The sequence below is a fragment of the Lithobates pipiens genome, unplaced genomic scaffold, assembly GCF_037356315.1.
Source record: "Lithobates pipiens isolate NorthernLeopardFrog02 unplaced genomic scaffold, aLitPip1_a1.2 Scaffold_23, whole genome shotgun sequence".
NCBI classification, from domain to species: Eukaryota; Metazoa; Chordata; class Amphibia; order Anura; family Ranidae; genus Lithobates; species Lithobates pipiens.
In genome coordinates, this window is record NW_027507785.1 from 208,652,603 (window position 1) to 208,676,394 (window position 23,792).

Below are 23,792 nucleotides of genomic sequence, written 5' to 3' on the forward strand. Positions count from 1 at the left end.
TGAAGGACCCTGGGTACAGTGGTGTACCCAGAACTTCAGGGGCCATTATCCTGTCTCCCCCTCCTTACCTGTACAGGTGGCTGTTCAGACGGGGGTGCTGGCCATCGGTTCTTTCCAGGGGGCTTGTCCCCGACTCCTGGGTCCCCGGTAGCTCGCGTGGGCTGCCGGAGAGGGCGTGGCAACAAGCACCCGCGTCATTTTCAAACTTCGGGAAAATGGCAGCGGCGTTCTTACCCAGGAGGGAAGGCTGAGAGTCAGTAGGAGCAGGCGCCCACATCCTCCTTTCTCTAGAGCGAGGAGGCACCAGTTTACTACGGTGGATGTCTGCCTTAACCACCTCAGATATGAAGATAGGAATGAGGAATGGAAGGCATTGCCCCCCCCCATGTATATAGACTGACTGGTACAGTGCAGGACACAGCCTAACCTGGCACCTCCCTATGGGGACAGCAGTTGGGGGGGGGGGAGCACTTTGGCGGCTATCCTCCTTGCGTGTGGACCATAAGGATGGAAAAGCAAGCCCGCTGGCTGTGGCAAAAAGAGGAAGACGACAACGGTGAGTACTTTACTTTCCTTTTGCCTTGGGAATTTAGCTGCAAAATCCCCAATTCCAGCCAGAGGGTTCCTGGGCATTTGAGATCTCACCTGGGGTCTGGATTCAAATAGCCCTTAAGCTTCTGCTAAAAACACCAGCCGCAGCTCCCTCTTACATCAGAGAAGCTGTATGGTGGACAGGTGGTGCAGAGGAACGAGTGTGCCTAAACCACCTCAGATGAGAAAGAGGTAGGTAGGCCATTGCTCCCCCTTCCCCGTGTATATACTGACTGGTGCAGTGCAGAACCTGGGGTCGGGATACAAATAGCGCAGACGCCACTGCTAAAACCACCAGCCACAGCTCCCTCTTACAGCAGAGACACTGTGGTTATCGCAGCAGTAGGTTGCCAGCCTCTCCCTACATGCCCAGTTGTGGTACATTAGTAGGGATGAATATAGCGTACAGAGGGGACCTGGTAGATACAAAGTTACTTACAGGCCAGGTATACCACTGAACAGGTTATTAATTGGGCAGTGGTTGGTGGATTCAGAAGCTCCCCTGGTCAGCAGGTGCACTAGGTTACCGGCCCTATTAGCCCAGCTGCTAGGAATCTGAAGTTGCTTCACAATGTTTAAAAGCTGACCTAACATTCAAGGATGGGCAGAGACCAAGCTATTGTGTGGCACAGTAGGGGTTCCCTTGTCACAGATCCTCCTTTTGGGGGTTGCCTGCTATAGTTAACTTTCATAAGCTCCAACCTCCCACTCCACCTTTACACTGTGTTTATATTATAGTGTAGGAGGTAAGAAGAAACTTTTTTTATTGGTTTGGGCTACAATCCACTCAGTGGCAGATCTAAAGGCGATTCACCATAGATCGCTCCCTACATCCTTTTAATTGAGGATTTTCTGTGCAAACCTATGCAAGAGCTACATAATTAATTGTTTGAAGCCTGCAAATAGCTATTTACCTCCCAGGCTAAACTGGTAACCACCTCTTCTAGAGAGGTCTTAAATTGGTCTCTAGGGCTGGGCTCATTGAGACTTTAGTTGCTAATCAGCACCACCTGGATATGTGCTGGCTAGCGTTTGCTCAGTCTATGGAGGTAAGGTAGGACAACAACTACTACTAATAGTAGGGTGTCCAACCATTTTAGGATCTGTTCCTTCTCTGGTGGTGAAGGTTTAGTATCTACAGCCCAGGCTATGCCTATGAAATAAATTGCCTGTTGGTTATTTCATAAAGGGATAGACCATGACGACTCATTGGCTGCACACCAGTAGACCTCAGTAGTGAAAGTTTGTCCTTGCTGGGATGTTTTTGTGGCACAGCAGAAATACACATTGAGATTTGTGACATCTCTGCTTATAAGGGCTATATTGCTGTACATCAGAAATGCACTGCACTGAAGCTTGTTTGCTGTCCTTTATATACTAAAGGTACTGCTTTGTTTGGCTACAGATCAGAAAAATACAACAGTGAAGGTGGTCTGTACTTTCTGGTTTTGTGTTGCACAGCAGAAATGCACATCGTTGAGTCAGGTGACATCTCTGCTCATAATGGTTATATTGCTGCACATCAGACATACACAAGATTGAGGTCTGTCTGTGGGGCTTTGTGTCCTGTTTTACTGCCTTGTTGGTTACTTATCAGAAAGGCAGCAGTGAAGTCTGATGATCCTGATTTGCGTGGCGCTGTGCTGATTCAGACAGTGCTATTAACAGCAATGGCTGCCGAGTTTAAACATGCGATTTGACATGTTGAGTTGCATGACAAATCATTTCAATATTGGTGTGCTATCTCTATTCATAGTGTTTTATTGTTGCACATCAGATTTATACAGCACTAAGGTCTGTGAGGTTTTGTGTCCTGTATTACTGCCTTATCAGAAAGGCAGCAGTGAAAATTGATGGTTCGAATTTGTTGGGCTACATAGTAGAAATACAAATTGAACCCCTGCCAGGTGTAGTACATATACTGCCTTTGGTAATCCATGTAGCACCACAAAGTGGTGTTGTGCTGATTTTAGCCATGCGATTTGACATGTTGAGTCGCAAGGCCAAATCGCTTCAATATGGATGTGCTATCTCTATTCAGAATTGTTATATTGTTGCACATCAGACATATACAAGATTGAAGGTTGTCTGTCCTTTGTCTTGCATATACTGCCTTATTGGCTGCATATCAGAAAGGACACAGCAGTGAAGGTTGCTTGTCTTTTTCTGATTTTGTTTTTGCTGCTCAGCTGAGAGACACATTGAGGATGCTGGTCTCTCTGCTCAGTATTGGTATATTGCTACACATCAGACATACACAAAGATTGAATGTTTGTGTCCTGTATGTCCTATATTTACTGCCTTATCGTTTGTATATCAGGCTAAGCAGTGTTTCTCATGGATCTACCTTTCTGCATCTTAGGGATACACAGCAGGGGTTTGTTGGCTGCAATCCTCCAGGGAGTCACAGCATTGGGGACCCCTTACTTGTTCGACCTGAAAATTGCTATTTGTTTTTTTCCCTGCGACCTGTGTAATCTTGAGGTCTGTGGATCCAGGAATCAGGGACTGCTGGTGTTGCACAGACACAAATGGTACCCATTGGAAGCCATAGTATATGACTTCTCATGCGTCTTGCAGTCCCAAGTCGCAGGTTGGGTCGCACGGGTGTGGGAACCCTAAACTTATCTGTCCCTTCTGATTGAGGTTTTGCTACACAGCAGGAATACTCATCATGGCGTTATTGTTTTATTTTGCAGCAGACCAGAAAGATTGCAGCTGTAAAGGCTGTCTGTCTTTTTCCTCAGTGTCTGCTTTTATGTTGTTGCACAGCAGAAATACTCAAGATTGAAGCTTGTTGGTGCTTTCTGTTTCAGAAAAACACAATGCTGCAGGTTGCTTGTGTCCTTTCTCAGTGTTGGTTCTATCTGAACTACACTACAGAAGTGCATGACAGAAAGGATTGTCTTGTGTTCCATATTTTTCCCTGTGGCATAGCAGAAATGCACAACACGGGAGTTGGTGTTCATATTAATCTTATAACTGTGGTGGTTTGTCAGAAATACACAACATAGAAGTTTGGGTCTTTCTGTCTTTATAGCCTTATTTTGCTGTACATAGGTAAAGCACAACAGTAAAGGGGGTTCCTGTCCTTTCCGTATTTATATATCAGTTATGACCTAGCTAGCTGCACTAAAGAAATGCGCAGCATTTAGGGTTTGCTTGAGTCTTAATGTTTTTACGTCTTGGCAGCACATCAGAAAACCAGACTATGAGGACTGTTTGTCTACGTTGAGGTTCAGATTTGGGTCTCTTCCCATATTTGATATATTGGTTTAGCTAGTCACACTCAGGCACACAACATTGTTGTCTATGCTTGTGTCCTTTCTGTCTAAATCTATTGTGCCGTGCCCACAATCTATGATCATTTTATTTGTGATATTAATAATGCATGTATCACCTTTTTGTATTTCAGCCTTCTTTTCCATGGAGGGGCCAGGAGTTCGGGCTGCAGCTGCCACATGTCAGAAAACCTTGACCACTTGCATTCAGGGATGCCAGAACCATTTCCTAGGGTTGAAGCCCTGTAGGGTTATGGGACACTGGAGGAAGGGGATAATGAATCGCCCTGTTTAGTAAGAACTTGGAGAGTTCTGTTCAGAGGAGTATTAGGGCCTGAGGATGAAGTATAAAGATGTATACCCGATCGAATAGGTTTTGGCTCGGTGCATGGCCTTCATTTTGCCCTTTTAGCAAAACTAGACATAGCAATATGGGTAGTCTACTCCTGCTAGGGACTTTAATCTCCTGAAGAAGGCTCTCAGGCGTAAGTAAGGACATAGATTGGGCGTGCCTTAAACCCAGGGTTCAAGCTTCTGTTAATCTATTTCCCTTAAGTAGGCTTCCCTTTAGTCTTTTGCTAACATAAAGATAAAAAGGAAGCAGTTTTATTTCCCTCAACAGGATAGTGTTAAGACAGGCCCTCTTATTGATTAATGTAGTGTCCTTGTCTTACACAGGTCTCTTATTTATCTTTTTAGTGGTTCTAAGTAGCACCTACAGGCATAATAGGCCATGGTTGTTAGATGTGTGAGATAGGCAACATTGCTAACCTACAAGTTTAACATGTTTTCTGATTCCATTTTTAAGAGCCCATTTCACCTAGATACTGCATCTGAAGCGGAAAAGGCAGGAACATCTGTGGAGCAGACCTGCAGATCAGCCGCATGATCCAGCTAACATGCCTTCATCAAGCATATGAGCGTATGGAGTGGAGGTAAAGCTCACTGCAGAGCCAAGGTTCGCCAAGAAGGTTTTGCAGTGGCCCCACCCTAAGGTAGGCCTGAGGTACTTGTTTATCCTCTCAGGTGTGCCGTCCTGGAAGATGACTTGAGAAAAGTACCAGTTACTTACCGGTAACTGTCTTTCTGGGAAATCTTCCAGGACGGCAGGCCTACTTCCCGCCCGTTGGAGGAGGGAAAATTCTAGAACACTAGAAGGTGAGTACCTATGAGGAATGATTTCCCTTGTGAACCTGGTTCAGGAGTTACTTCTCTACAAACTGAGGATCAAGGGGAAGGGTGGGGACTTAAAACAGCTGTCGATTGATTGTGTTTCCTGTAGGGAGGAGCCTCTCATCTCTCAGGTGTGCCGTCCTGGAAGATTTCCCAGAAAGACAGTTACCGGTAAGTAACTGGTACTTTTTAGGTAAACTCTGCAGTAAAAACGTTTTGTATGGATTCGTTGACAACGCGCTATTCCCTATAAAATCTGGGAATTATTAGAGAGGTTTCTAACAAACGATTTCTTGCAATTGTAAATTAACAATGAACTGTTTTATTCAAGTGTAATACATGTTCACAAAGCGTAACTAGCATCTGAGCACCATAAACCAAAACCGCTGTTTGATTCAAAACAAACTAACCTATCCACCAGGGCCTCCATGCTTTCTTTATCTGAGAAGTCACTTTGAAAAATACCCCCTAGCATTTTTGGCTATGGCCATCTTGAGTAAGGGCAGATGATTCATTAGAGCTGCACAATTAATCATTAAAAGATACTGATCTCGATTTGACCCTCCCAATGTATATCAACAAGGTTGCTTAGTGCTGAAAGAGACAGATAAAAAGAAACATATCTTGTCTGTCCTGTTCATTTACAGATCAAAGGGATGAACTTTGGTCTGCTAATGTCAGCTTAAAGCAGCCTTGCCAAGTATAGAAGAATGTTTTTTTGTTTGTTTTTTATTAAATTGTTCCTCTGTTTATCCCTTAACCCTTAGGCCCCATGCACACGAGACGCAGGTGAAAACTCTGCTAAAAAAAAAAGCTGAAACGCGCGTTTGCCGCATTTGCATGGCGCGTTTAGCCGCGTTTGCGTTTATAATCGTTTATAAAGATAACATCATGTAGACCCTCCCCAAGCTCTCAAAGCATGTTTTAACTATTTCTGCTATCTTGATAAGAGTGAGCAGCAGCAGCATAGAGAGCAGTTGTACACTTGCATTTGCCTCTCTTTCTGTGGTATATATTTTGAAATGGATCCCATATTGAATATATGTCAGGAAATGCTCCTGATTTGGCTCTTGATGAGACAGCAACGTCGTCGCAAATTTCGTGGGAGGTCCAGAGTCAGAGCTCATCGATATTGGACCCATCCGTTGATGGGACAGCGAATGTCCGTTGGATATTTCACAAACATGTATGTGCAGCTGTGTACCTACCCCGACAAGTTTTTTAATTTTAGCTGGATGTTGACTGTCACATTTGATCTGCTCTTAGAAAAAGTATGACCTGATCTGACATTCGTGGACACCAATATGAGAAACAGTGTGTCACCAGAGGAACGTCTGTTGGTAACGATCAGGTATGTGTATATATTTATAAAATATATTTATCTATAGATGTACAGATTAATTTTTTTCTCTGTCCTTTATTTAAAAAAAAAAGTCTATTTATAGCAAATTATCCAATTTTTTAAAATATCTAAAATTTTCTTGTGGCAATTTTTAACATGTTTTCATTATTTCTAATATAAAACAATATTAAAATAGTTAATTATTTTTTAATCTTAATATCTTTTTATTCATTTTTTCTAGTTTCAAATTGTTTTATTTAAAAGCAAATCTATGTTAATTAGATTTTTTATAATTGTTTTAAATTTATTTGGCCAATTTTTTTATATATTTTTAACATGTTAAAAATTGCCACAAGAAAATTTTAGATATTTTAAAAAATTTGATAATTTGCTATAAATTTTTTTTTTTTCAAAATAAAAAAATTAATCTGTACATCTATAGATAAATATATTTTATAAATATATACACATACCTGATCGTTACCAACAGACGTTCCTCTGGTGACAAACTGTTTTTCATATTGGTGTCCACAAATGTCAGACCAGGTCGTACTTTTTCTAAGAGCAGATCAAATGTGACAATGGACATCCGGCTAAAATAAAAAAAACTTGTCGGGGTAGGTACGCAGCTGCACATGTTTTATATTTTTATCGTGAAATATGTATTGATTAATATATTTTAATTCTTTGCTGCTGTATATGGTAGTATAATATTTTTTTAATGCCGTATTAAAATATTCAGAATCCTAATCCCAACCATTCATCCTAACACTAACCCTAACCCTAACAGCTAACCCTATCCCTTACACTAACCCTAAACAACCCTAACCCTAATACAGCCCTTAATCCTAAACAATAACCCTAACCCTAACGGATAACCACTTACCATAACACCCAACCCTAATGACCAAATTACATTGCCGCAGATGGTCACAGTTGACTTTGAGGCCATGTATCACTGATGCAGAAAAGTGCATGACATGACATTGGGGTTCCTGGCAATAGTTGGCCCCAAGATATGGGCCCCCAAAATCGGGTCACAAAATGTCATTCTCTGATGCAGAAAAGTGCATGACATTTTTTTTCGACCCAAATTTGGGGCCCCTTATCTCGGGGTCACTTGGTGATAGCAAATTTGGATATGTTGTAGTGCTAGATCCACAGTGTCTGCATACAAAATTTGGGGTTCCTGGCAATAATTGGCCCCAAGATATGGGCCCCCAAAGTTGGGTCACAAAATGTCATTCTCAGATCATATTCCTGAGTTTTCAGGTCCAAAAAATTGGGTTCCTTTAAAAGCACATATAAACGCAAACGCGGCTAAACGTGGGTATGCAGACACGGTGTAACTAGCACTATAACATATCCAAATTTTAGGTTCCTATCACCAAGTGACCCCGAGATAGGGGGCCCCAAAATCGGGTCGCAAAATGTCATGCACTTTTCTGAATTAGAGAATGACATTTTGTAACCCGACTTGTCAGGGTAGGTACGCAGCTGCACATACATGTTTGTGAAATATCCAACAGACATTCGCTGTCCCGTCAACGGATGGGTCCAATATCGACGAGCTCTGACTCTGGAACTCTCACGAAAATTTGCGACGACGTTGCTGTCTCATCAAGAGCCAAATCAGGAGCATTTCCTGACATATATTCAATATGGGATCCATTTCAAAATATATACCACAGAAAGAGAGGCAAATGCAAGTGTACAACTGCTCTCTATGCTGCTGCTGCTCACTCTGATCAAAATAGCAGAAATAGTTAAAAAAACATGCTTTGAGAGCTTGGGGAGGGTCTACATGATATCTTTATAAACGCAAACGCGGCATGCAAACGCGGCAAAATGCGCGTGTCTAAATGCGTTTCAGCTTTTTTTTAGCAGAGTTTTCACCTGCGTCTCGTGTGCATGAGGCCTTAAAGTGATTGTAATGCTTTTTTTTTTGTAAAATAAACGGCGTACTTGCCTGCTCTGTCCAAGGGTTTTCCACGGGGCGTGCCCCGATCCTCCTTTTTCTGGGGTGTCCTGGCGGCGCTCCTTGCTCCTCCTTCTGTTCATTATCAGGTGCCCCACTATTGTATAATATATACCAAAGTAAGAGGGGGGGGGGGCTTGTCTTTAGTTTAAGACCTAGTTGTATAGTTGAGTGGAGCTCTGCTTTAATGTCACTTGTGCCCAGCATTCACTGGTCTACAAATGTTTTCAACTTTGTCCCTTTTTATCTGTACTTGTGTAAATGATAATAGTAGCACCTGCAATTATTGTAGGTGAAATTGTTTAGTTTTACAGGCAATGGTTATCTAAGAAATTTATCATTTTTTTTTATTTATTTTTTTCACAGCTCCTGTTTCACATATAGAGGCAAGGACTGTCTTACAGGAAAGTAAGGATATACCAGGATTTGGCAAGCTCTATCCCACTCAAGTATCTAAGGAGGAGGAGGATGATGATGATGGAGATGAGGAAGATGAATTGCCAAAAGAATTTATTTCTAGGAGGGAATTGGAGAAAAAAAGAATTTCAAAAGAAGGCAAGTTTTCTTTGTAGATGATCCATAGGTCTGCCAGTAATTATGCCCAGTCAGTCATTGTGGTAAGATTTGTAGTTGGATACAATGAATAAAACCTCACAAGAGAGAAATCTATATATGCCCTCCAGACAGATTGTCCAATGGTTCATGAATAGAGTAGTGCATGTCCATTCGCTAATTATGAGGTAAAGGTGCAGCGTGTGTCCCAGCTAGCACACACCAAGTACAAGCAGTGAGGCTTAGTGCTCACAGGGCTCCAGCACAGTCAGGGAGTCTTGCAATTCACTCCAAGTAGCATAAAGGCCATTTGTGTACATCTGACTGCATCCATTGATGGCATCTTGCCTTCCACTGCAGTTGGGACTTATGAATTTTGTTGCTTAAGGGATAAGGCAAAAGAGTTCAGAGTTCCAAGCATTTTTCGAGCAAAAAAAAACCAAAACGCTGATTATAACATGTATGTGAAAAATTTCAAAACGGCCCTGGACTCTACAAGTGATTAGCTAACACAAATATATTGTACATGAAAAGTTTGATTATGGAATAATTAGTAACGTCTTAAAAACCGTTTATTCCTGGTTGTAGAAATGCGCCAGCTTTCTGTGTTCAAGGGCTATGAGCCAGGAGAGCCAAACTGCAGACTGTATGTGAAAAATTTAGCAAAACAAGTCACTGAAAAGGTAATAATCTCATGCAGATTGCGGTCTGTGTTTCTGTTGTTGTGTGCTCCGTTTTACCTACATATTGCGCTTTTTTTCCAACAGGAGCTCAAGTTTATATTTGGGAAATTCATCCACTTTTCATCTGAAACTGAAAAGAACATGTAAGTTGCAGTTTCTATATTAGGTATGACAAAGTAGTAAAATGACCTGCTTTTAGTAAACGGACAACTTCGCAGTACACATCCTGATTTTGAGTATTTGTCATTCTGGCCTTTTTTATGGTACCAGTGAGTAATAGCATGCACCTTTAAGTGGTCAGAGGCATTATTTAACAATATGAGCAGGTCTCGATCCAGCCTTCTGTGGAGTGTGCTGCTGTCAGCAACAGAAACACAGCAATTGAACCAAGGTGCTAAACCTGTGAAGCCAGTGTTCTTCTTAATCCTGCTTTGCAGGGAAACAAAATCCAACACATCCCTGCTGACAGGATAGAGCTCTGCTTTGTTTATATAGGCAGAGCTCTGTCATGTATTTCTTGTCACCGATCAGCGGGTGTCTATGGTCATCCATTGGCCAGCACCCGCTGATTAGCTTTTGCATATGAAGTACGTAATCCAGCATGGGAGAGCCACTCTGCCACCGTATAACTGTTATGTGGTCAACAAGTGGTTAATAACAAACATGTCAACCCTCCTTTTGTGGGGTACCCTGCTGGTATGGTCTGCTCTTCCTCTTCTCCGTCTGCCCCCATATCCAATTGCTTGCTTTGGTGGTAGACGTGCCAGCTCGATCCTTAGCCGGCCTGTGTGCTTAGTCCCGCCCCCCACTCCCTTTTTTGCAGGATTTAACTGATCGCAGCAGGGGCAAGTGGCTCCTGCTGTTGAGTCTCTTGTGAGAAGAGAGAGAGGGGAGCAACTGCTGCAGATGGGCTTAGAACTGGATTGGGCTCAGGTTAAGTGTTTAAATTGATTGTAAAGGCTCATAAAAAAAAAAAAAACCTGTTATACTTGCCTCCTCTGTCCAGTTGTTTTTGCACATAGCAGCCTGGATCCTCCTCTTCTTGGGTCCCTCTTTGCTGCTCCTAGCCCTTCTCTCCTTTTGAGTGCCCCTCAGCCAGCAGCTTGCTACAGGGGCCATCCAATCCAAATCAGAGCTCCCTGTATCCATTCAGACACACAGCCCCCACCTGCCCCCCCCCCCTCCTCTCCCCTAATTGGCTGCCTGACTTTGACAGCCGTGGGAGCCAATGGGACCTCTGCTCTGAATCAGCCACTCAGGAGGAGTGTCCTGGATGGCTCAGGGGATCGTGGACATCGCTGGAGAGAGAAGGGGCTCAGGTAGGCTATTATGGGGGGTGCTGGGGAGGCTGCTACACACAGGGTTTTTTTCTTAATGCATAGAATGCATTAAATTTAAAAAAACCTGCCTTTACAACTCCTTTAAGGGATGGACTGAGGGGGAGCAACATTTGAAATGTCTTTTAAAAAAATTACTTTTTTTTTTTTTTTTTTTTTTTTTTTTTATACCCACTTTAGGATAATAGGAATTTTTAGGAAATTCCATATAGTTTCATAGTAAGGTTGAATAAAGACACCAGTCCATCCAGTTCAACCTGAGTGAGTGTCTACAATTGTCCCTATCCCTGTACATTGCACACTCACATTGGTCCCTACCCTCAAGGAGCCCACAATCCAAGGTCCCCATTCATATACTAGGGCCAATTTTGGACAGAAGCCAATTAGCCTACCTGCATGTCTTTGGAGGGTGGGAGGAAACCGGAGTACCCGGAGGAAACCCACGCAGGCACAGGGAGAACATGCAAACTCCAGGCAGGTAGTGTCGTGGTTGGGATTCGAACCAGCGACCCTTTTTACTGCTAGGTGAGAGTGCTAACCACTACACCACTGTACCGCCCATATCTTGGAGTACAGTACAGGACACAGGTCCCCCTCTTCTGTGTCTCCTCATTGCCCATTGAAAAACTGTCCAATCTCTACTAAAGATAGTAGCATAGAATCCATGGTCTATGAAAATGAGGCCTGTGTCATGCACTGTACTCCAAGATATGGAAATGACAGATAAGTCAATTTATTTTCTTTTTTGTTTTTTCACTTAAAAAATCCACAGTAATGTGATGAACTGTTTCAGATCCAAAATCTTGGCTTGTTCTGTGTACAGAAGGAGGCGGGGGATGGGGTTCTTTGGGTGTACACATTTCCTCTTGGCTGTCTAGCTGCTGGGACCTCTGTGGATACAGAAGCAGACTCTGAGCAGTGATGTCAGCAAAAGGGCACATTTTAATTTTCTGGAATGCCGCTACTCTGGATTTTTTATTTTTTTCCCTAAATTAAATTAATTATGTAGGCTTTATCTTTTCTACTCGGTAAGTTGATGTTTTTGTTTTTTTCATTTAACATAGGTTTGATATTCGTTTGATGAAAGAAGGAAGGATGAAGGGGCAAGCTTTTATTGGCTTTCCTAATGAAGATGCAGCAGCAAAAGCCTTAAAACATGTCCATGGATATGTTCTTTTTGACAAGCCATTGATCATTGTATCCTTTTGTATACAGATTTATTAGAAGTAGTACTAAGGTTTCTCTGGATGTATTCCTTCATCATTGAGTCAGTGAAGATGAGACCTGAAGTACGCACACATTTTTTTTTAAATTTATTTTTACATACTGTCACAGGTTCCTGATCACCATGCCAGTTAGTGTGCCTGATCATTAGTAATTGTAAATAAAATTTAGTGTAGTGCAGCACTAAAGCCTGTCATGTGGAGACACGCATCTAGGGGTGAGTAGAGCTTTGTGCTGTTTTACCGGAATCGCACCTGGTGAGCTGGGTGTGTTTATCACGTGCGTGTTTTTATTTATCTCTTTTAAGTGTAATCTAATGGGGTTTAATAATACAACATTGCATATGGAAGTACACTGTCTGTCCTGTCTATTTTAATCTATAAGTAATATGAGGAGACCTGTGAGAAGGGGATCCCATGTCCCATTGAGGAGGAGTGGAGCCATTTACCCAGGTTGAGTTGACGGCTGTTTTTTTATATACAGGGAGGGGAGCAGTCACTTTGATCATATATTAATTTTTCTGCGCTACACTGAATTTTATTTACATTTATCATTCGAGGTATTGTGAAATCACTTGCACAGTGGTTGGCAGGTCGGCATTTATAGTTTTAACTTATTTGTTTTTGTTTCCATTTTTGCACTGATTGTTGAACTCTATTTTATACCTGATCATTATTGGATGCATAATTTATGCCCCTAGATAGCCTAAAGGTGCTCCTTGGGTTTAGGGCCTCTATGTGGTTAGGCTGTAAAAAATGCCTCATGTAATATTGCCTTACTTGGCAGGAGTAACAGAATGTGTTGATAGATGAAAGGGTAATGTATTTTGTCATTGTAGACATACAACAAAATGTATCAGGATAGTCTTTACAACTGCAAAAAAACATTTCTCAGCACATCCACACATACATACTCCCTACCACTGTGTGCTAGAAATATTTTAATAATTGACAACTTTGTCTAAAAAGCAATACAATTTCATTTTTTTCCTGCTCTTCCCAAAAACATGTGGTAAAAAAATGACATTTTAAAAAGACTCGCTATGTTTTCCAAAATGGGGTCTTTTTGTGGTTGTTTCTATTGTCCTGGTGCTCCAGAGCCTCCAAAAATGTGATGGGTGCTCGGGAAACTAGATGTGTAATTTATGCCCCTAGAACAGGGGTCTCAAACTGGCGGCCCTCCAGCTGTTGCAAAACTACAAGTCCCATCATGCCTCTACCTGTGGAGTCATGCTTGTGACTGTCAGCCTTGCAATGCCTCATGGGACTTGTAGTTTTGCAACAGCTGGAGGGCTACCAGTTTGAGACCCCTGCCCTAGAATGTCTGAAGGTGTTCCTAGGATGATGACCCCTTCTACACAGCTAGGCTGTGAAAAAGTCTCACACGTGGTATCCCCATACTCGGGAGGCATAGCAGAATGTGTTTTGGGGGTGTTATTGTAAATATTGCTTATGCTGTGTATGAGAAATTGTTAAAATTACAACTTTGTAAAAAACACACATTGTATTTTAATGTCTTAATTTTCCAGAAAATTGTGACAAAAAAATACAACTTCAAAAGACTCACTATGCCTCTCATTTAAATTTTAAATACATTGGACTGCCTACTTTCCAAAAAAGGCTCTGTAGGTATCTGTACTTTGCCCTTTTAGGGCATCAAGAAATGTTCAAACCATTGTTTGTAGACTCTATGCTGTAACTTTCACACCTACTAAATGATATACACTGATTTGGGACAGAATACGTTTTGGCCTAAATTTAGGAAAAAAAGTTATTTACAAAAAACTATAACAAACTTTTAACGTTTTTTTGGTAATTTTTTTTTCGTTTTATATAGCAACAATCAAAAAAACCCAGTGGTGACTAAATGCCACCAAAAAAAACTATTTAAAAAAAATGATAAATCTTTGATTTGGGTACAGTGTAGCATGACGATTACTACTGAATAATTGTCATTTAAAGTGGGACAGTGCTGAAAATTACCTGGGCTGGAAGGGGTAAAAGTCTTTGGTTTTGAAGTAGTTAAAGGGACAGTATACCTTTTAATTATCCCTTTATTTACACAATATTTGACAGTCCTAAAAACATAAACCCCTGTTTATGGTTGTATTGGACCACATTTGCATTGATTATAGCTGGTGACAACTTTTTACTGTGGCTGATTTTCTTACAGGACCTTTTTTCTTTTATATTTAATACAGCCCTATATTGGAGTGCCACCACTCCAATGACGGACTGGAGATTTAATGACGTTGGGAAGTCTTATTTGTGGTTCCTGGTCATGTTCTTTTTTTGCATTTAGCACTGAAACCAAACTGTGTGCCATTTTCAGTGTAGAAACTTATGTTTTTTATGTATTTCAATTTACATTTTTAATTATTCTGCCTTCTGTAAATGTCTTTGTTTTTCAAGTAACTGTTCTACAACAAAAAAAATCTGAAATTCAGACTTGATGGGCTGCATGCTTGATCCAGCTAATTTGTAAATGGTTAAACCAGGCTTGATAATGATGATTAATGTGGGCTCACCTATGCTGCAGGGGCAGGGTGTTTTTTTTTATTTTTTATTTTTTTTTTATTTCTGACCCTGTGTTCTATGTTTTTGAGTGAGCATGCAGGTGTCTGTAATATATTTCCCTATTTTATTTATTTTTAACTGTCATGTAACTTTTTTCTTTGACTTTACATGCATACTAATTTTTGTGACCAAAAATATAAAGCTGTTCTTCTGTATTTGAGTGACCTTAACTGAACAACAGCAGTTTGCACGATCGGCTCGTCCCAAGCCTAATGCTAACAAAATGCCAGCCAAAAGATAGCAGCCAAGGTAAGTTATACAAGAGACCCCATCAAGGCAAAACAAGTCCCATTGACTTTTCAGGGAGAATCAATTTTGAGAGCAACTTTGTTATAAAAGAACACTTATTTCCTTAGTTGTGTCTATTTTATAGCAGGGTATCTGGCGTACGTTTAATTTTATGTAACGCACTGACTTCTTCAAAACCCCTATATTGTGTTTTTAAACAGACCCCATTGCCCGACCATTCGTTTCAGCATAAAGAAAAAAAAGATTTTGTGAATTTAACATCTATGCATGTTTTCTACCTGTAACAGGCCCCACTTGTGTAGACATCCAAAAGCTCCTGGGTGCCACCATCTTGAACATGCTGTGAACCGCCCCAGCAGACTCAGTGCTGTCATTCAACTAACACTCTTATTGTATTAACCTTCACTCCTCTCCCAACAGCTGGGGGAGCTCTAGGGAGTTGCAGAGGAGCTGGGTCAGCACAAAGTTATTGAACACAGCCAGAATGGGAGGGGGTCAAGTTCTGTAAAAAAGGGAAGTAGCTGTTTAAAAAATAGTAGTGAAATGAACTAACCAGTTTTAAAGGCACAATAATATATAACAAGCATTTAAAAAACTTGATTTTTTTTTTTTGTTCTTCTACCTGCATTTTGTTAAGTTGGTAACAGGATCACTTTAAAATGTTTGTATGCAACACATTACAGAATAGTTGTATATTTTTATTTTATTTGTTTCTTTTTTAGGTTTTGTATAATTTCATTAACCTGTACAAGGCCTGTACAAAGGCACCCTGATAGGTTAGAAGGAAGGACCTGTCTCCTTTTTACATTACTTTTTCTAAAAAGCTGGGAGGAAGGACCAAGGAGAAAATGGTACAGGCTCAAACACCATTGATCCAGATGGGAAGCCACATATGCTATGTGTATGCAGGACCATTCCAGTGCTAGACTTCTAAAAAGTTTTTTAATACCATTTTCGGTATTTCTAAAGAAACTTGTAGAGAGCGAGAGAGAGGTGTAGACACTTCCAGTTGCACAAGTTGGAATCCTTAAGGATCCGTTCACACTAGCATGATTTGTCATACAACTTTGGACATGACAAGTCACAGCCATTGTTTTCATTGTCACCCATTTAGGTTGGTGCGACTTAATGTCACAGAGATTTTGAAAAGGTGCCTGCACTACTTTGGTGCGACTTTTGGTAGAACTTTGATCTATTGCGTGTAAAGTCCGATCAAAGCCGCACTGGAAATCGTGCTAATGTGAATGGAGCCCAACATCTTTTTGTCGCAAGTGAATAGGAATTTAATTTGGAAAATTGTCTGTTTTAAAGTGGAACTAAAGTCCACAGATGCTTAACTTGCCTTGCTGATGCTGACCTGCGTTACCAGCTTCCTCTGTGTGTCAGGTCTTCAGCTATCCTGACTGGTGAGGAATGACGTAACTCCTGTATAACTCCCATGCATAGTGTACGCTCTAAGGATTGCGAACATGCAGGTCAATTTGTTTTATTGCAGAGGAGGCATAGCTTGTTTCTCCTGCAATAAAGAGTTTGTCTGCTTGCAGGTTTTTATTTTTTCACTCTAGTTCCTCAAGCAGTGCTGACTTTAAAGAGGAAAAACAAGGACATGGTGATCTGGTAACCTTATTGTCAGTTTAGCTGTTAACTGAAATGTATCGTTTCTTAGCTGACCAAGGTTTCTATTCGCTGCCATGAAAGTCCACTTGTGTGTCAGCGTGTCATTCAGCTAGAGCAGACAATTTCTGGGCTAGTTAAATTGAAACACATTGAACAATTGGCACATAGCAAACTGTTGGGCGTATGTGCCTGACGGTATCTGTTCTGGTCATAATCACTGCTGGCATATCCTTCCCTTAGTCTAAACCGCATCGTTCACATCCTTACATCTGTAGATTAGCCAGATGATAAGAAAATAACCTTAGCTTGATTAATGCCAGCTTATCCTCAATGTGTTTCTAAACCCTTACATAAACCCAAGTGATTGGCCTCAGGTGATACATGGAGAGGAAACAAATCCTCCTACATATTTTATACCCGTTTATCTGTAGCGATCTCTTCTCTACAGCCATTCAAAGTGCAGAATTATTAATCAGCTGTTAGAAAAAGGGAGCAGAGAGCTGAAGTTACTCTACAAAGCCCAGTGAGGAGCTCCAAAAGCTGATTGGAGCAGAGTGACACCCCCCCCCCCCCTTTTCACACAGCACAACAGAACTCCATTGTCACCATTTTTCTCTTGTCAAGAAAACTTGTCAAAAGTGACTCATGCTGAAAGCCAGAAAGCAGAGGCATGAAGCAGCAGACAGAAATTACATGTAGTGCTCTTAATTGAGCAAACTACACACTATAGTGCAGAGTTTCTCAACCAGGGTTCCTCCAGTGGTTGCTGGGGGTTCCTTGAGAAATTAGCAGTTTCTGCCTCTCAGATAAGTTCCCAATGCCACCATTGATATTTTTGGCTATCTGTAAGGGGTAACTCTCCCCAGTGCCCACAAGTGTAAGGAGCATTCTTCCTACTGACCATCACACTAATGTATCATGAGTTGTAGATCTAGTCCTTTTTAGCAGGAGTTCCCCGAGACTAGAAAGTTATATCAAGGGTTCCTCAGTGTTGAAAAGGTTGAGAAAGGCTGCTATAGAGAGATGTCCCTTTTTTCATTTTTCATATCTGAGGTTTACAACCACTTTACACAAATGTAACTAGCTGTGACAAGAGCAAAGAAAAAATATCTCCCTGGAAGAGAAGCTGATGCAGGTCTTGGTAGTCTGTATTATATCTTCTGTCCAGCATAAAAACATAGCGGTGAAAACAGTTTTGCTGTTCTTCTCCTTAAAGATGACCATGAAACTGCTGTTTGGGCATTCAGAGCGTATCCTTTCCTGTTGTATCCTTTTTAATATATGTAATTCCCAGCTAGATTAAAGACGTAAGCTTCCTTATGATTTTAAATTACTTCTAATCTTTGATCACGTTTCTGTTACATTTTAATGCTTCATAGTGATGTTTCTATACTTGAGTCTCATTCATGAAATGGTTCACCTTATAAATGAAACACTAAACCCCATATAAAACTGCAGGCATTACCGGAAGGCCTCTTCTTGCACACTTATAGCATTATGTTCTGCTGGAAGTATAGTGCCGCACTGAGGAGGCTTTCCAAACAGGATCCTGGCAAGACATTGGACATTTCACACTTCAAATCACCAGCGGGTATTTTAAAAATCTTTGCGCCACTGTTAACTGCAGTGCTCTTGAATTGTACAGTTCAGCTGCCAACATTCCAGATTTTATCTGTAGCACAGCTTACATTATTATTCTATTACATTCAGGTATAAAATTACTCTCAACATCCAGGTGGACAGACTTGTGCAAATGCCAAATAGTGGTAGTGGCTGCTTCTTACTTGGGGCAAGTATGGAATGAAAAAACCATAATGGTTTGTTTTTCATTTCTGAGCATTGCAAAAGCTGATCAAATTACTATGATGTTATACTTCCACTTTACACAAAAAAGACTTGACATGAAGCTTCAACTGCTTCAGCCCCGGAAGACTTGGCTGCTGAATGACCAGGCCGTTTTTTGTGATTTGGCAAAAAAGTGACAATTTGAAAAAAAGCACACTCATTTTGTACTTTTTGCTGTAATAAATATCCCCATTTTTTTTTTATTTAAAAAAAGCACATTTTTTCTCAGTTTAGGCCGATATGTATTCTACATGTTTGGTAATAAAAATCGCAATAAGCGAATATAGATTGGAAACTCGATTCGAAACAAAATAGGGGGTCGATTTATAGCATTTTTATTTTTTTACTAGAAATGGCGGCGATCTGCAATTTTTATCAGGACTGCGACATTATGAAGGACACTATTGACATTTATACAGCGATCCGTGCTATTAAAATGTACTGAATACTGTAAAAATGTCACTGGCAGGGAAGGGTTCAAACACTAGGGGGTGGTCAAGGGGTTAACTGTGTTCCCTCTCTGTATTCTAACTGAAGGGGGGATGGGACTCTCTAGGGGAGATAGATGAACAGATCAACAAATCAGTCTTTTCTCCCCTAAGAGAACCGGGATCTGTGTGTCACCAACGAATGTGACCGTCGGGCACTTGAATCGGCTCCGGGGGTGAGCAGTGGGCGGGCACGCCCCAGTTGCCTCAGTGCGAATCGACATTGCATAATGTTGCTTCGCCCGGTCGTGCCATTCTGCCACAGTAAAACTGTGGCGGCTGGTCGGCAAGTGGTTAAACTCTGCCCCCACCCACCTCAGCAAATTCAGGGTACAATTCATTTATAGCTTAGAGGGGATTTAAAAGAGAAGTCCTTATTACATGGTCATGTAACCTCATTTTGTCATATTCTCATTGACCCTGTAATGTGGGGGCCCTTGGTGTCATCACATACTGTTCGGGACCAGGACTTTGCTGGCCCTGTTTTGTATGTGACGATATTGGCAAAAAGGGTGGCAACACAACTGGAGAAGAGGATTGACTTTTTGGGACTCTACTTTGGATTATCTTTATTGGAACTGGCAGGAAGAAGCCTGTGAAACCATGGGGTAAGGTCGCCGTTCCTTTTTATTAGGGCCTCCGGACTAAACAAGCATTGAATCCTGAATATTCTGGAGGCAGCCAAATGTAATGTTTTGGGCCGGCCTGGAGTTGGGCTTTAAAGGATACGTATGATTTTTTTTTTTTTTTCCTGCAATCTGTATCCCATCCATATTCCCTCTTCTGATCAAATTTGGAAAGTAAATAACATCCAGTAAGGTGATGATTTATTGCTGTATAAAATGGTGCACCAAGTGTAGCTATACAGAGTTTGGCTAGCTCTGTGCCTATCTCTGCAAATGAACCCCGGACATAATTTTTCTAGGGCAGAATATATATATATATATATATATATATATATATATTTATTTCAGAAGGCACATGCAGAGAGTAGCCTTGGAAAACAAGCGCAATGCTGTTTTGTAAGTTGGTAACAACTTCTGTTTTCAAATGTGAGCAGTGGAGGGGTGGTGAAGCAATAAAAGTGCGCTTATTCTAAAAAGTGAAATCCTTTGGAGCTAAATGTTTGTTGTTGTGTCTCAACTCCTAAACTACAGCACTTGCTATCAATCCAGTTAGCTGGTTTCAGACTAACTGAATAAATAGGAATGTTGTAATTGTGTTTTGAAATGTAAACATTTTTAATAAAAACTGAATGTAAGAAAGTCTCGGGTAAGATATGATTGTGGTGTTTCGGTAATGTAAGTAAATGGGTCTAAGAACGTGTACCATACATTCCCAGACACACTTTGTTTCACTACAGCAGCATTTGATCCATTTAGAATACATAGATTTTTGGAGGGGTACAGATCATTTCCTTCAGCTTTACGTTGCTTTAAGTGATAAGAGTCCACTTTGTTATTTTTACCTAAAGTTAAGCCTATAATAAGGCTTACCTGTAGGTAAAATTGATATGTCTTAAACGTGCACCGTTGACGTCACCGGCACATGCACTCTGAAGGTCCAGCATACCGTGCCGGACCTTAAGAGCATCTTGCCGGGACTGAGGGCTCCCACATGTGCTGAAGTTGCATAATCATGACTTCGGCCACTCAAAACGCTGGAGCCCGCAAATGAAGAAAGGCCAGGGGAAGATATCGGCCCTCTCAGCTGTGACCGGGTGCCCCTGCAAGCTCTTCGTTCTAAGGTATTTCATAATGTTCTAGTATGCGATGCACACTCGCACATTATGCCACTGTCTTGCAGGTGTTTTTTTTTTTTTTCCAACTGTTTACTACCACTTTAGGTTTACATCATACAGGCTTGTTTGTTTGATACTTTGCAGGAAATACAGTTAAATTGCACGTCAGAGGCGTAACTATAGGGGTCGCAATTGCTTCAGGGGGCCCATTTGTTTCCTGTCAAATTTGGTTCTACACCTGGATAGAAGGGGTCGCATATAGAGTAACCAATGCCCTTTATTTTCCTGCAGCCGCTACAAGCCTGCTTCTCCTCCTGCTCTCCATTCCGCCTGCATTCAGCAGCTGCAGGAGCAGAATAGAGGGCATAGGTTCTCTATGCTGTCCCTCCTATCCAAGTTGTTTCTGTTGCCCTTTGCCCCCCCCCCCCCCCCATGCTTTCATGATGAAGATATGTAATCTACCGGCTTCTTCCTTTTCTGAATGGAAACCGTGAGTGATCATTACCAATTGTTCCTGTCTCCATTTTGTGGTTGAATGGGAAGCTCTGTGCAGAGCTATTCCCGTCCATTCATTCTGTGCTGCTGCAGCGATGGGGATTGAGGGCTGTGTCCTCAGTCTTTTTTCTCTGTCTCAAAGGTAAAACATTAGATCTCTGTTTAAACCCCTGATATTTCAGCAAAGCGCCCCAACTGAGCTCCTAAAAAAAAAAAAAAAAAAAATAGCAAAAAATAAATAAAATGGTGAAAAATAATAAAAAATCATTACTGACCCCATCCACTGCTCTACTGACTAAGACTATTCACAGTCCTACAGACACCAGTGGCAGAATTACCAGGGTTGCAATGGTCACATGTGGTGGTCTGCCACCGTGTAGGGGGGGGCAGGGGCATGATGGCGTTACTCCATTGGGGTAAAGGGCCCGAGCTCAAAGGTAAGTGCCCTGCCTGGCGTCAGGGGGACCCGTCATGTTTTCTTACGCTAGGACCCTGGAGATTCTAGTTACGCTGCACATTTTTTTTTTTTTTTGGCAGATAATCAAGACAAATGCATTGCCAACAATTAAAATTATTTTAACTTCATTACTGCCTAGAATGTCCAGGGACTGGGCATTAGAACTATTGTAATAGGTGTTGGTGACTATTACATTTAATTATTGGTAAAGGCTGTAAAATGGCAGTACATATCTTGGCAAAATGAAAGTCCTAACATTTAGGCTAACCTGATTTGGTTAAAACAAAATTACGTTTAGATGTGGAGTTCTCTTCATATTCTCTTCATTCACAGAGCCACTCATGTGTAGCAGATGAATGTTTTATTTGTTATGTTGTATTTACAGGAGAATAGAAATTCTTTTGACCGGGTCTACTCCATACAAAGTATTATAGGAGAATGCCGCCTTCTTTAATCCTATAGTAAGCCTTGGTACACACTGCTGTGACTTGGGATCTGACTTGTGAAACCCCATGTTGTATGACATGTGAAATCCCATGTTTAATGAGCGCTGTCTTAGCACTACTGAAGTCACTCAGACTTTAGAAAAGGTTCCTGAGACTTCTAGCCGACGTGTGCCCATAGACTTTAATGAAAGTGACCTCCAAGTCGGATCCTCATCTATATTGTGATTTGGATCTGACATTACAGGCATATTACCCAGGCATTCCTTGAAAGTCACATCAACTCATACTCAAGTCGCTAAGGAGTCGCCTGGCAAAGTCACACTCCTTAAGCCACACGGCTTTCAGGTTGCGACAGTGTGAACCAAGCCCAAATGAGGGACTTGATATGAGAAAAGATAAATGTGTGTATATAGTTTCCAAAGATGGGGCCCATGTCGTAATTTCTTTGATTCAAGCGGGTTTCTCATTACCATACAACTTTATGGAAATGCAAAACCTGTTTTAATCTGTTGTGGGAAGGAAGGCAAATGTTTCGGTCAATAAATATTGAATGATCTCTGAAGCTTCTCAAACTGACACCATCCGAAGCCAAAAGCCTGTCGATAGGCCCTTATTTAATCATCCAGCTGCCACCCCAGGATTCATCAGGAGTTGGTGCAAAAAAATTACAAAATTACCAACTGAAGAGACTTTATTTTCTATGCTTCGTGAGGAGAAATTTTTAACATTGATTTTAGCAGAAATGAATAGTAAATTAATCTACATCGGCTGCATTATTCGTACAATATAATGGCATTGATTTTACAGGCCAAAGATTACTGAGGCCTTCAGATTAAACTGTCATTTGTATTTCAGGTGATATAACATGGACGGCAGAGGCGCTTCAGTACTGGCAGACCCTGAACACAACTAATTGTGAGAAGCAACTTGTTTGTAGTTCACAATGTACTTGTGAAATGTACATATTGTAATGATTTTTAAGTGAATAAATTTTTATTTTTCAAAATGGCTACAGTATTTTTTGTAATATAAAACTGTGTCCATTACTGAGCAAGCTAACGCTCTGGAAAAATATTTCAGGCCAAAACATGTTTTTGATTACACGTTTTCTTGGTTTCTCTCTCCTAAAATAGTTCAAATATGGGGAGTTCTCCGTGGGGAGATGCAGACTAGACTACGGCAGTCACTGAGCAGCAAATGTCACCTGTAAAGTGTATTTCAGTTATCTTGCAAACCTTCCCTGTGTGTGGGTCCTGAGGACAGGAGTTGAGAACCACTGCTTTAGGGTGATATTCTCTTGTCTAACCTTGCGCATGGCTCTCACCTCTGAGGAGTTGGCAACCTTATACCGCATGAATTTTAGTGTTGGGGACAAAGTTGTGTTGAGGCCCTTGGTTTCTTTCCTCCTGAAGGTGGTCTCTGCCTTCCACTTGGATTAGGATATTGTCCTTCTTTCATTATCTCATGCTCCAAAATATCCTAAGGAAATTCTCCACTGTTAGGGCGTGGTGCAATCTGAGTTTCCTGAAGTACACTGCAGGGCACAGGACCCTCCGCTCTGTTGCTATGATCTCCTCATTGCAATAAAAACCAAGGCTAGCTGGGAGTGAGAGGGGAAATTTAAATACTACCCTCTACTGGCCCTGCAACATTTACAACAAATGCTTTTGAGGCACACAGGAAGTCAGGTTATATTGTTGCCTGCAGTGAAATTGAA

General features: G+C 41.2%; 1 protein-coding gene across 3 annotated transcripts in view; it reads left to right on the top strand.

The window, feature by feature from the left end:
• The window catches only part of RNPC3 (RNA binding region (RNP1, RRM) containing 3), a 67,414-nt gene extending 44,333 nt beyond the window's left edge, over positions 1-23,081 (top strand). For 2 of the 3 annotated variants that reach the window (XM_077452790.1, XM_077452792.1), the window contains exons 10-15: positions 8,732-8,920; positions 9,506-9,600; positions 9,685-9,743; positions 12,002-12,134; positions 14,919-14,986; positions 17,820-23,081. In XM_077452790.1, the coding sequence (XP_077308916.1) occupies positions 8,732-8,920; positions 9,506-9,600; positions 9,685-9,743; positions 12,002-12,134; positions 14,919-14,978 (536 nt within the window). In that variant the 3' untranslated portion in view covers positions 14,979-14,986; positions 17,820-23,081. The remainder of the gene's footprint in view (positions 1-8,731; positions 8,921-9,505; positions 9,601-9,684; positions 9,744-12,001; positions 12,135-14,918; positions 14,987-17,819) is intronic. The other variant, XM_077452791.1, reaches the window with a different exon arrangement.
• Positions 23,082-23,792: the final 711 nt, after the last annotated feature.